This window comes from Sceloporus occidentalis, unplaced genomic scaffold, assembly GCF_023333645.1.
Source record: "Sceloporus occidentalis isolate IW3139 unplaced genomic scaffold, rSceOcc1.0.p SCAF_7, whole genome shotgun sequence".
In the NCBI taxonomy this organism is placed as follows: domain Eukaryota; kingdom Metazoa; phylum Chordata; class Lepidosauria; order Squamata; family Phrynosomatidae; genus Sceloporus; species Sceloporus occidentalis.
This window is the reverse complement of record NW_028316987.1, coordinates 58,806,029-58,819,641: the sequence shown is the minus strand read 5'-3', so window position 1 is coordinate 58,819,641 and position 13,613 is coordinate 58,806,029. Positions and strand designations below refer to the sequence as shown.

Below are 13,613 nucleotides of genomic sequence, written 5' to 3'. Positions count from 1 at the left end.
TCTCCTTTCACACCAAAAGATGTATACTGTTCATTCAGTGTTGACGATGGTGAAGGATGTTCAAAAATCATCTGCTTATGCACACCAAAGGCTACTTCTGTGAATATTACTTACTGGATCAGGGCAATTATAACTCTTGAAGAACGTCATTCTTTTTAAGTTTCCATACCCAACCACATTCCTTATGAATAAATCATAGCACTCACTGTCATCAGATAGTCATGGTAAGCTATTAATTTCATAAGCGATCTGGCTAACTTCATTAAACGTCTTATCCAAGCAATGTGTATAGTTTCCTGTGTCTTTTTTTTAAAAATGCCAACACTTTTTGAGCAAATTCCAAAATAAGGCAAGTCCTGGCCAGCTGCTCATCGCTTATGTCATCAATTTTAGTACTCCTCCTCAACAAGTTCACTAATGTAGCAAGAGGCATCATTCAGATCCCTGGCTCCAAGCAATTCTAGAATACTACTAGGATTCGGTGAATAAATAGGTATACAATCAGCATGGTGTAGTGGCTTGAGTTCTGGACTATGACTCTGGAGACCAGGGTTTGAATTCCAGCTCGTCCATGTAAACCCATTGGGTATCTTGGGCAAGTCACACTCTCTCGGCCTCAGAGGATGGTATTGGCAAATTCTCTGACTAAATTTGCCAAGAAAATCCCATGATAGGTTTACCTTAGGGTCTCAAGTTGGAAAGGACTTGAAGGCACACAACAATAACAACTGGATTCATAATTAAAAAGCAATAATTTTCTAAGATATTCTAACAATATGGGCGCAAATATCAATGTAAAACTTGAAACAGGGTGCAGATAAATTAAATAAAATTGATAATAAATAGCTACCCAAGGCCCGGTACATACCAGCCTTTCAGGTGCCTTCGTCATGTGCCTCTGCTTGGGGGGCAGAGCGCCCACAAGCCCCGCAACTCTCGCACATGATGAGGGCATAACAATAGTGACACCCTGTTTACATGGGGCGCTGCCATTGTTACATAAGTGCCATGCGGCGACCTGCACGGCACCGCACATCACATATGTAACGAGTGTGCCGGTGGTACACTTGTTACGACGACGACATGTCTTCAAAAGAACCTGCTTTTTGCGGGGGGGGGGGGTTCCGCCAGCGGGAAGCCTCATCATTTGGCAGCTGAGGCTTCCCTCCAGCAGAAAAACGGGTGCCAGCAGGCTGTCCTTTTTGGGCAGTCTGTACCGCACACAAGAATAAAACTCAGCTCAGTGCTAATGCTTGTTCCAACAAAGATATCACAGCAATGAAACATACAAATGAAGGACTACAGTGACTGAAAATCACACCTAGAGAGGTCATGACAGCACTGGTACACAATTTGAACTGACCCATGGTTTGGCTTTTACAACATCCTGGTGATGAGAAGGAAAGAGTGAAAGGAAAGAACAGATCTACTGGAATGCCCAAGGAGTGTTTATCCAGATCTGTTTGGCTGCATAAAGCGGTGGACTTCTTTTAGTTTTAAAGTCCTCTTTTCTGTGGTTTGTTTTTTAACTAAAGAGGCACTCCATGTCAAATGAGATGTTACTACAGGATTAGGCATCATAATTCAGCAGTGCCCACCCAGACATGTCTGGATGGATTCTAGGGATCTGTCTAGGGACAGATGTTCCACATGATGGGATCTGGGGACTCACCCCTGATGTCACCCTTCAAAGTGGAAGCGATCACCTACATTGCTCCTGTTTCTTGTATGCACTTCTTGTGGACAAAAGATTGACTCCCAGCTTCCCTGCCATGGACAACCTGAGACCAGATCACTAACTTCAGCATGAGCTCATTTAGGTCAGGTACACAGGTAGTTGTATCAGGAATTTTTTTTATTTTCTCTAGCTGGTAGTTGGTTCTAAACACACCTATGCTTAATATTCTTTTACAAAGTAAAGTGTTCAAAACTATATGATGTCTTATTAGCTTGATGTATTTTTTTTACTTAGAATAAGAAGTCCCTTTCTATACCTCTCTGTCAATTTCTCCTGTCATGCAAAGTATACTTTCCCCAGACCCCAAGGGAGGAGTGTGTCATAGATCTGGATTAAGCTAGTTCATTTCAATATCATTCATTACATCATTTTCCTAAAATGAATGAGAGGGAGGGAGCCAGAACTAACTTCAGAGAGTATTATCCCTTTCTGCTTGCTGGCAATGAATTGCCCCACAAGGAAAGAGATGGTGGCAATAACTAGGGGAGCAAGAGGAAAACTGTTTTGTATTCAAAATTAGCCCAGAGATCTCAAAGTATTTTCTGTTGACAGACTCCCTGGTTAATTAGAAGAGAATGCTGCTATCAGCTAAAAGAGGTACTAGATAGACAGAGAGACAGATTTAAAAATTCTAAGATCATATTTATGATCTGAAACTACGCAGAGGCAGGACACCAAGTATATTTTTCTGTTCTTCCACCACTGCTAGTTTGGGATTTAAATAGTTGCCAGAACCACTGACAATTAGAGAGGGAAAATATTAATATGGATTTTGGACAGTTAGCTAGCATCTAGGTGCCCCAAGTTTCCCAAGATGCCATAAAGAGGTCCGAAAGTTTACCACTGCAGAAATTCATAATAAAAGATATACTTAAAAATGAATGCTACAAAAGTAAAGTTACACTATGTAAGGGCACTTTATTGCTAACTTTTGACATCATCAGGTAGATCTACCAATAAAACAACAGCAGTTCCCACATTCAGTTGTATCACTTCACACAAAATGGCTACAATTAGAATAATTTGCCTCTCAGACACACTAGTCTTGGTCAACAACAACAGCAATGCCGATGAGACATTTAACACAAGTATAACTAATACTCTCAAATTCTGTGGCAACAATATACTGTACTGCAGTCTTCACATTATTGATTCCATATGTTATGTAATTTGAATACAGTGGTCCTTCCTATCGACAGGGGTTGGATTCCCACCCCCCAAATGGGGAAAAAACACGGAGCTCAAGCCCATATTAGTCAATGGGTGGTGATGTGCCTATGGGCACGCACCACCAATGAGTAATATGGGGCAGGGTGAAGCATGGCATAGCCAAACCATGGGTGGCGGATACAGTGGGCCCATTGTATTATGTATTAATATAGTAGTAGCATTATTTTAATTTGTTGCGATTTTCATTGCTTTACATTCTCAGCATTATTTGGAACTATTAAATGTTTCTCACACTTATCTCTTTACTCAAAAGTTATTAATATGTCACAGAGTCGGAATTCACCAACATGTTATTTAGACATGCCTATCAGCAGTAAGATTCTTATCATATGTATTATTGCACAAGACAACTCTTCTCCTAAGTATTATCACACACCAGCTTTCAAGATTTACTGAACTAATCCATTAATCAAACTTCAGCAATAATAGAAAGCAAGATATACTGTTCTTTAAAATTAACAACAAACATTTAGCAACTTACTTTGACTGTGTCTGCTTTGTGATGTTTCTAATGGTGGCTCCTTCTTTTCCAATAATGGCTCCTACAAACTGGGTGGGAACCAGCATCCGTAGTGGAACATCAGACTGTGGTTTCTGCCTTGAAGCTGCACCGGGTGAACCTTGTCTCGGGGGACCTCTCTGTCCAAACCCACGTCTCCCTTGTGGATGCTGCTGAGGAGGTGGTTGTGCTGCCATCTCATCGGGGATATATGCAACTTTTAGTGAGTAGTTTTCAAGCTGGAATCCATTCAATTTTTCTATTGCTCTGTGTAGGATTGGCAAGGGAAAAAAGATTTAAGTAAGTGTTCAGAGAATAAATTATTCAGTTGTAAGCCTTCATTCACAAGTGATGACTCCCATGTACACGCATACACTTCAGTCCATTTGGTGTGGCCTTCTTCATTCTCCCTTCTCTGTTCTTCTTCCTTATCATGCTATCCTCTTCATGTTCTTAAGTCTGCAAGCAGTGCTCTACCCTTTTCTTATTCTTTCTCATTACGATTAGTAATATTTTGTTAAATATAGTAATTGGGACACTCTTTTCTTGCACAATGAAAAAGAGCTGCCTTTATTATTAAACTCTCAAAAAATGGGACCTGAGGACATCTCCTAGACATGCACATTTTGGCTCTGAAAAGATTTTAAGACATCTGGGTCAAATGACATGGCTTGATTAGCCACTGAAATACACTAGTAATACACTGTAATATACTAGTTTTGTTACCTTGTACAACCCAGTATTCCACATAAAGCTTTAAATACTTTTGGAATCAACTCACATTCACTAAAGTGAGAACTTGTTATTCTCTTTGTTAAGCTTTTACACATTTTTTTTACATGTCCGCCAAACTCCATACTTATATGTAAGTGACAAGTTTGTGATGCATTCTCCCAAGCTGTTTCTGAAGAAATGACTTTTTTCAGTCCAGGATAGTCACATTAAACCATAACCTGTAAAGCCCATCAGATCAAAGCATTTGCAACACAGACAGACACACAGAGTATTCTATTTTATGTTACATCCACCTACAGCATGCAATGTGTCATTTAGTATGGTAGCATGCCTATTTTGAATGCACTGTAGAAAATACTTTAAAGCACTTAACTACTCGTTTGGTTAGTAATAATGAAGATGCTGAAAATACATTTTCTTCCTGTCCAAGAATATATTTTTGAAATAGTAACTTCTCAAATAAAGTAGCATCTTGAAAGCATATTTGGGAGAATTTAAGAAATATATTTGTGAACAGCTTTACTTTACTTTACTGAAATAGAATTTATTCACCCGGACAAAATGGTAAAACAGTTTCTGAAACAAGGAAGCATAATCTAAATTGCGAAGGGAACATAAGTGATATACCAAGATTAAATGGATCCTCTGTTATTTTGTTGTTGTTATTATTATTATTATTGTTTATTTCTATAGCACTGTAAATGTACACAACCCATTACATACAAATAATCAAATCAATAAAAATACAAAAATATAAAACCTGCCAATGGCGTACAATCTACAAAATACATGTATAAACAATAGGTAATAATATAAAATAGAATTCGTTAAAAAAGCAGGCAATAAGAAAACATCAACATCCACTATCTAATCAAATATCAGATAAATATTAACACAGTGCCTGGGAATGCTTCCCTGAACAGGGTGGTCTTCAACTCAGATTGAAAAGTGGTCAAAGAAGTGACGACCCATGTTGGTGGGGGAAGAAGGTTCCAGAAGTGAGGGGCAGCAAGTGAGAAGGGACGGGGCAGTGGAGAACCTAGGCTGGACAGCAAACCTTGACTACTAGAACGGAGGGTATGAGTGGGAATGTAAGGAGAAAGAAGATCAGATAAATAAAGAGGGGCCAGCTCATGAAGGGCTTTAAAAGCTAACAATAGAAGCTTATATTGAATACAGAAGGGAAAGGGGAGCCAGTGAAGGGATAATAATAAAGGAGAAACATGGTCAAAGTGGCGTGCGGATTAATGATGCATGCCGCTAAATGCTGAATGGAAATTAAAGGACGAAGATGAGAGAGAGTGGGAGCCCTGCCAGAAGGAGGTTGCTATAATCTAGTCAGGAGACCACCAGGGCATGGACCAGAGTCTTGGCAGTGGAGGTTGAAAGAAATGGCAATGTTGTAAAGAAAGAATCTACAGGCTTTGGCTGTGGCCTGGATGTGGGGGATGAAAGACAAAGAGGAATCAAAAGTGAAACCAAGATTGTGGGCTTCCTGGACTGGTCGAATAGAAATGTCATCAATAGAAACAGAAAAGGAGTATTGAAGGGTAGACTTAGGTGGAAAGATAAGAAGCTCCGTCTTGGACATGTTGAGCTTCAAATGCCAATGGCGCATCCACTGCGAGACAGCAGTGAGACAAAATGAAACTTGCTGTTCAAGCTCCGGAGAAAGGTCAGGGGTGAAAAGATACAGCTGAGTGTCATCGACGTACAGATGATAGGAAAAAACCAAAAGAGCTGATAAGTTTTCCTAGGGACAATGTGTAAAGAGAGAACAGTAGGGGACCCAAAACAGAGCCCTGAAGAACTCCAACAGATAAGGGAACAGAGGACAAAGTCACCCGTGACCACTGCAAAAGATCTATCTGACAAATAAGCCTCTGAAATATATTCAGCTACTGAACTCTGAATTTTTCTCCACATCACACCAAGCAGCTGATGTTTTTCTCCTTGTCCACAACTTACTAAAAAAAATTCCAACACAAGTCCGTGTTTACAGAAAAAGAAGGCAAATGACCATATCCTTTCTGGTTAACTATACCCAGGTTATTTTAGAATACTAATGAGTATTTGAAAGCAAATGGTAACAAACAAGAATACAAGTAACCAAAGGTGTTAATTTCAAAAAATTAAGGAATGTGTTTCCATAGCAACTCAACTGCTCCTGAGTAATGTGGATTATAACATAATTTTATACTGTAGTTGAACAAATGTTAAATGCTGTGATGGCAGATCTTGTAAAGCTGTTCTTAGAACTCTTATGATGGGGGGAAAAACATTTGTCTGAACTTTAGTTTTCCCCGTATCTAAAGGGTCAGGGTCCAAGGCAATGTTTAGATCAAGCAAGTTGAATCTATTAAAAATTAACCTCCAATTAACAAGAAAGTGTGCTAATCCTCCGCCAGCCTTCTTAGTAAGATCACAGAATTTCCTAGCCACCTCTCTTCCACAAGTCTGCTTACTTGCATGTAAATCCACATACTCAATTACAAGCAGTTCCACACTAGGACTTAAATATTGGCTAGTCTAGACCCCCCCCCCCATTAATTGTGTTATTTACCGTATATATTCAACTATATGTTCCTTGCAACCTGTCCCAGTCAACAACCTGGTCATAGCATTTTGGACACACTCTTATGTTTTGAAACAGTTTCAAAAAGCCCACGTAGAGCATGTCACAGTAACCCAATTGGAATGTTACCAAAGCCTCCTTTACCATGGCCACATATGACATCCCAAGGAATGCTTTAGTTTTAATTGTGCAAATGCCCTCCTGGCCACCACTGAAACCTAGACATCCAGACTCAAATCAGAGTCCAGGAGTATGCCCAAACTGCAACTGAGATTTCAGAAGTGTAACCGTATCCAACACAGGATAAATCTCTATTCCCTGATCTGTTTTCCAACTGATAAGTAGCACTGCTCTCTTGTCTGGATTAAGTTTCAGTTTGTATGCTCTCATCAAGTCCATTATTGACAACAGAGACTGATTTAGCACTGAAGCAGTTTCCTTGGAGTTAGATGGAAAGGAGCGGCCATCAGAATTTTTTGTTGTTGTTGCTAGCTGCCCTCCAGTCGGCCTGGACTCATGGTGACCCTATGTATAAGATATCTCCAAGCCCGTTTATCCTCCACTGCTGTACTTAAGTCTTGTAGATTCAAGCACATGACCTCCCTAATTGAGTTTAACCATCTGGTGTGCAAGTCCCATCCCACAGAAGCATCACAGAAGAATAGCATGATTGATTGTATCAAAAGAGAGATCCAACAGTAAAGGCCTCACCACTGCCTCTTAAAGACAGGATGGAACTTTACTTTGCTGCAGTGAAACATTCACCTCTCACTTTGCCCATTCAACCAGTCCCCCTTGGGCATCTTTTGTAAGCCAGGAAGGGCACGGGTCTACTATACATGTGTTGACCTTCATCTCTTCAAAGATCCTATCCGCATTCTCAGGCTGCACACTGAAAGGCATCCAGTACACATACACATGTGTAACCTTGCATTTTCAAGCCTGGTCTCTTATCAAAGGATGTGGTAATTGATATGCATCTGTAAACTAAAAGACATGCTCCAATCACTTACCTTCTTCATGTACCATGATACTTTTCCCCAACAGCCCATTTTAAAATTAAATTAGCAACAAGAAAAAATGCTTTGTCATGTATTATAAAATCAGTTCCCCCAACTTGCCCAAATCCACTTCAGATGAGAAAACAGACACAGTAGTGACAGTACCCCTATTCTGCCTCTCAGGCAGGGCAAGCAGCCAACTAGTCTTGGCACACTTACTCCCCACCTTCTTTTGCTGCTCACACACAGCTGCTGTGGGGCTGCACCTGACTGCCTGGAGGCAACTGTTACTCCCCTACAAGCAACCAGGCAAATACTCAATTACAATACTGCATAAGGAAAAATTAAGCCTTCAGTTGGTTAGCACTAAAATCTTGCAGCAACAACAACAACAACAATTTATTTTTATCCCGCTTCTCCAAACAGATCGAAGCAGCTAACAATAAAAGCAATTCTCAGTTAGTCACAGTGTGGTGTGTCATCCAAAACAGAGCTCATGGTGGACAGAATGTCCCCCCACACACACACACACACACAAGTGTATGAAGCAAACAATGCTTAGCAATGTCAATGGCTTTTTCAATTCTTTCACAGTAGTTTTTTTTAACAATATAGTACACTAAGAAGAACTAATTGCATATTTCCCAATTTCTGCCTCAGTTTTAAAGTTTAAACTCCAATGATACAGAATGACTTTATTTTTCTTTAGAGGATATTACACAATGGCAGGGAGATGAGGGATGTGGAGCCCATTGTGGAGCACAATGGCAGAGCGGGCTGATTATCCAGCTGGTAAGTTTCTCCAGAAATACAAGTTCTTAAAGAAACCAACAATGACTAGATTCTGAACCTTTTTTCCTAGGACTGCAGGAAGTCTAAGAAAAGGTAATACAAGCCGTGATGTAGATGGAGATTGTTGATTTTAAGCAATACACAAATACACTCAGACACCAAAAAACTAAAGATGATAATTTCAGTTAACCACAAGGTGGCAGAAAGTTCTAAGGGAAAAAGGTGGCAAGTAGTGGCAAGACAGAATCAACGGCACTATGCACTCCCTCTGATCCTGCCATGCTGCTGTTTATTAGGTGTTGGCAAAGGGGACTTATAGGCCTTGCAAGTCTCCACAGGACTATTCTTGGGTGGTATTATTTGATCTTAGTGTGAAACCTCAAAGGATGGAGACAGGGTGATTGCTTTCAGCTCTTTCACTGTGACATTTCCTGAAAGGTTTCATTTTGGCGGGGGTGAGGAGAGAGACAGAAGAGAGAGTGGGAGAGATTATACTGAATTTGGTTCTATCATCTGATGACGTCCTTCTCTATTTGCTCCTGCAAGTGCCAAGATCTCACTCGCTCAGTACCTGCCTATAAGAAGATACAATGGGTTCAGTCTAAAAGAATGCTTTTCTGTGAATGGAAAAGGTATGGATCCAATGTACTTCTTGAGGAGCAATGTGTGATGATGTCACAACATGGAGACCCTAAGGCAAACCTATCATGGTGTTTTCTTGGCAAGATTTGTTCAGAGGTTTGCCACTGCCTTCCCCTCATGCTGTGAGCATGTGATTTACTCAAAGTCACCCAGTGGCCAATCAAACCCCGGTCTCCAGAGTCAAAGTCCATCACTTGAACCACACCACCATGCACGGCTTGTGAGTGTAACTATAGTGAGCCCTCTCCTTACGCAGGGGATCCCTTCCGGAAAAAGGGAAAATCCGCCTATGCTCAAACCCCATAAAAATATGCTCTAAGAATTTAAAAATAGTATAAAAAGTAATGACAAAAGAATCTTAGCTATTAACACAACAGGTTTAAATGAACCTAAGGCCTTTCTTCTACAACTGTATTGAGAATTAACATAATTATTGTGTACCTGTAAGTCACTTCCAACTTCCTAAGATGACCCAATCATGGGGTTTTCTTGGCACATTTGTTTAAAGTAGGTTTGTCATTGCCTTCTTCTGAGACTGAGAGTGATTCACTCAGGCCCACTCAGTGGATTTCCATGGCTGAGCAGTGATTTGAATCCTGGTCTCTTAGACTCATACACTACAGTGGCTCTCATTAATAAATTCCGACAAATATTGGAAGCAGAAGAAAAACCTGAACACTACAATTGATATAAATGAGTACTTACTGTCTGGCCTGGTCCTTATTGGCATATGTTACATTTACTACAGCAGTCTCTGTGTCAGTATTCACTAGAACCAAGTAGATATAGAGGGAAAATAATTAAACACTGCTCTTTGTTTACTTCTCTTAAATGGAAAATGGTTTTGATTTGAATGTTACCTTGCTCACAGTTCTCCACTGTCCCATACTGTGCTAGCAAGCTGTCCAGCACCTATAAAAAAGGACAACATATTAAATTTTTAAGTTTGTATAGCAGTTATACATGTATATATACACTCTTGAGCAGCCTGTGAGGAGCCCCAATTATATTTATTTCCTACACTGCTACTGGAATAACTTTTCTCAAAACCTTCATGGAGTCTATCCAGTATGTGTTCTGAAGTTCAATGTCAAAGTTTAAATGTAATGGTTAGTGCCAAATAAATCCATTCAGCAACCTAATGTGAAAACTAGTGTGTGTAGAAAGTCAGTCCATTATTCATAATAATAGTGCAAAAATAAATCTTCAGATTAAAATAAATTACACAAGCCAGGACAATCTAGTATTTTTTTATGTATTAGATGATTATAGGTATGTCCTCCAGCTCCTTGCTTCCCATTATTACCCATTTTCTAAAATCTACTTTCTAAACAAACGAACAGCTTCATTTATATACCGCTTCATACTGAACTAACAGTTTCTAAGCAGTTTACAACTGTAAGCTAATTGCTTCCAACAATCTGGGTACTCATTTTAGCAACCTCGGAAGGATGCAAGTCTGAGTCAAGCTTGAGACCTTTTGCTGGTATTGAACTCACAACCTTATGGTTTTGAGTGAGTGGCTGCAGTACAGGCATTTAACCACTATGCCACCAGGGCTCCTATATAATGCCTCTCCCGCCTTGAATTTGCTTTTTAAATTTAAGCTCAAATCTTACAAATGCTTACTTGGAGTAAATACTAATAAACACAGCACTTTTTTCTGAACAGGATGAGCTTATACCTACCACAGCATGAGTACATTATTTTAATGTGTATATCCAAAATATAAATCAATCAATCCTTTATTACAGTCCAGGGGTAGCCAAAGTAGTTTATCCAGTATTGCTTTGGTCTTGAGTAAAGAAACGTATCCAAAGCAGATATTTCTCTACTCGAGACCAATGGAAAACTGTAGAAACTGCAAAGATACTGATATTTTACAACACAAACTGCTGCTTTCAGTTATGCTCAGCTTCTATATAAATAGTAAAAGCTAAGTGTATTTGCAGCAATGTTGGCTTAATAAAAAACCATTAGTTTTGAGGTTAAAGACTGTACATATTGGGAAAAAAGTTTCCAGTTACTACTATACTTTCTTAAACAATCAAAATGGGAAAACATATGCTCATTAAACACAAATAGTGCAATCAAATAAATACAAGACAAAAAGGACAAATAAATGCAAAATCTTATCCTTTCAAGAATTGGATTTCCGTTTTAAATTTTTTCTTATGTAAAAAATCCTTTACAATATTTTTAGAGGCATATATATTTACACTGAAGTAAGCCTCAATGAATTTGATGCAATTTGCTTTCCAGTTAAATGTTCTCTCCCTATTAAGAAATGACTTGCACATCTCTGAATGCAACTTTTCAAGTCAGACAAATACCAGGATTATTTAATACATCTTACATTTAAGTAAACAAAAATTATGTGTATTTTATTTAGGATACAGGGTTGGATGAAAGGCGTCCATCAGAGGAAGATGCCTTCTATAAGAGCAAAGTAACACCTGAACACAAACCATACTTAAAGATATAGCTCTTCCTACGAAATGTTAGCCTGCTCCAGGGCTAGTTTTTAAATGTGAAGTTGCAAGGAATTAAAGGATACTGGGAAGAATAACCAGCAGCCCAAGATAATATATGTCTGTAGTAACTTTTAAAGACGTTTAACAGAAACACTAAAATTGGACTGGGCTGTTTTCATGCATATTCCTCGAGTCTGTAACTGAATTTGTGTTTATTTAAGTTGAAATGTTAAAATCTACCAAACAAGTTCTCACTCCTGCCCCTGCATGAGAGAAGATGCGTAACACTGAACTTGCAGATAAGTTAACAGTAAGCCATCACATTCAAACATTTAGCACTCTGTTCATCTTCGTGTTGTTGTATTGTTAACTGCCCTCCAATCAACCTCATGTGATTTGACCTCTCCAAGACCTCCCTCCCATCTTCATGTATATAAGGTTAGACATATAAGAGCTATAATCTACCGTATATACTCGACTATAAGTCGACCTCATGTATAAGCCGAGGGCAGGTTTGGGGGCCAAAATGATGGATTTTAATATGAATACTAGATAAGACAAGGATGAAACTTAGGGGCATGCAACAAAGGATCTAAATAATGAAGAAAAGGAAAATGATGTGAAAGAACTTACAAAATTCTGGCAGGCATAACTGTTTTGGTCTTACCCTAAAGGTTGGATGGTTTCCGGGCACAGTACCAAGTGTTGGTTATCACCTTTAAAGCCCTACATGGCTTGGGTCCAACTTATTTAAGGAATTACCTATTTCCATATAATCCACCCCATACACTCAGGTCCTCTGGGAGGAATTTATTGCAGCCCTTAAAGACCAGATTAATTGCAATCTCCCAGAGGACTTTTTCTGCAGCCGCTCCCAGCCTGTGGAATGGCCTGCTGGACAAGATCCATCAAATTACCATCCTAGACAGCATCAAGAAAGTTGTCAAGACGGATCTCGTCTGGGGGCCTTTCCAGAATAAAGTACTCAGCCATACAATGATCTCTCACATATAGGTTATGATTCTACCCACTCTTCTTAGATTTTAATGTTTTATGAAGTATTAAATTCTAATTGTTTAAATTTATTATTGAGAGAGTAGAGGGTGGGGTGTCAGTGTTTCCAGGACACCAGGGGATGGTTCCCTTTTTAAAGAAGAGTTAAAATACAGTGGTCTCTTCCCTTACGCAGGGGATCCGTTCCAGACACGGACACACCCCCACGTAAGGGAAATTCCACACATGCTAGAGCCCCATTAAAAATAATGGGGCTTGTGCCCATGGTGGCATGCTCGCTGTTGCTCTTTCCGGTGTGTGGCACCGCATCTTCCGACATGGCTTCCAGCATATGCTGGAAGCTGCGTAAGGCATGCCAGTGTATGACATGGGCACACAGTATGGTATTAGCATTGACCCATGGATTGGTCGACCAAGGTTTGGGGGGTCAATTTTTTTACTACAATTTCTAGACCTATAAATGAGCATATACAGTAGCTCACCCTACACAAGATGGAAACTGCAAACCCACAATTACCATTCTATTAGATGAAAACACAGAAGGAAAACACCATGATACTATAATTTCCTCTTTTCTATCTTTCTAGCCTCAAGCATAAAAATATTAACACAAGAAGAGCCACATTTTAAACAGACCTATATATGAGTGTTCTGAAGAAGAAAAGCAGTAATTAGAACTAGCTCTTGCGTTCAAGCTTGTTTATACCCTAGCTTCTCCTTTTCATACCAACAGGCTCCCAAAATCCTCCTTGACTTTGCAATATCTCCCTCTCCCATACATCTTGGTGGATTTTTTAAAATTTAAAAACATTATTAAAAAGCCAAATTCTCAGCTAGACATTTTTGTCTGAACTTCTCATCTGCCTCCCTATCTCCACATCCAGCTTTGCTGGGCAAAGAGAACAGAATTTCT

The 13,613-nt window shown here is 39.5% G+C and overlaps 1 protein-coding gene across 1 annotated transcript in view; it reads right to left on the bottom strand.

Annotated features, from left to right (window-relative positions):
* Positions 1–13,613, bottom strand: part of IGF2BP3 (insulin like growth factor 2 mRNA binding protein 3) — an 88,331-nt gene that overhangs the window by 29,012 nt on the left and 45,706 nt on the right. The window contains exons 4-6 of the mRNA XM_089533081.1: positions 10,073–10,124; positions 9,918–9,981; positions 3,450–3,734 (exon numbers count right to left, since the gene is read on the bottom strand). Coding sequence (XP_089389207.1) covers positions 3,450–3,734; positions 9,918–9,981; positions 10,073–10,124 — 401 coding nt within the window. The remainder of the gene's footprint in view (positions 1–3,449; positions 3,735–9,917; positions 9,982–10,072; positions 10,125–13,613) is intronic.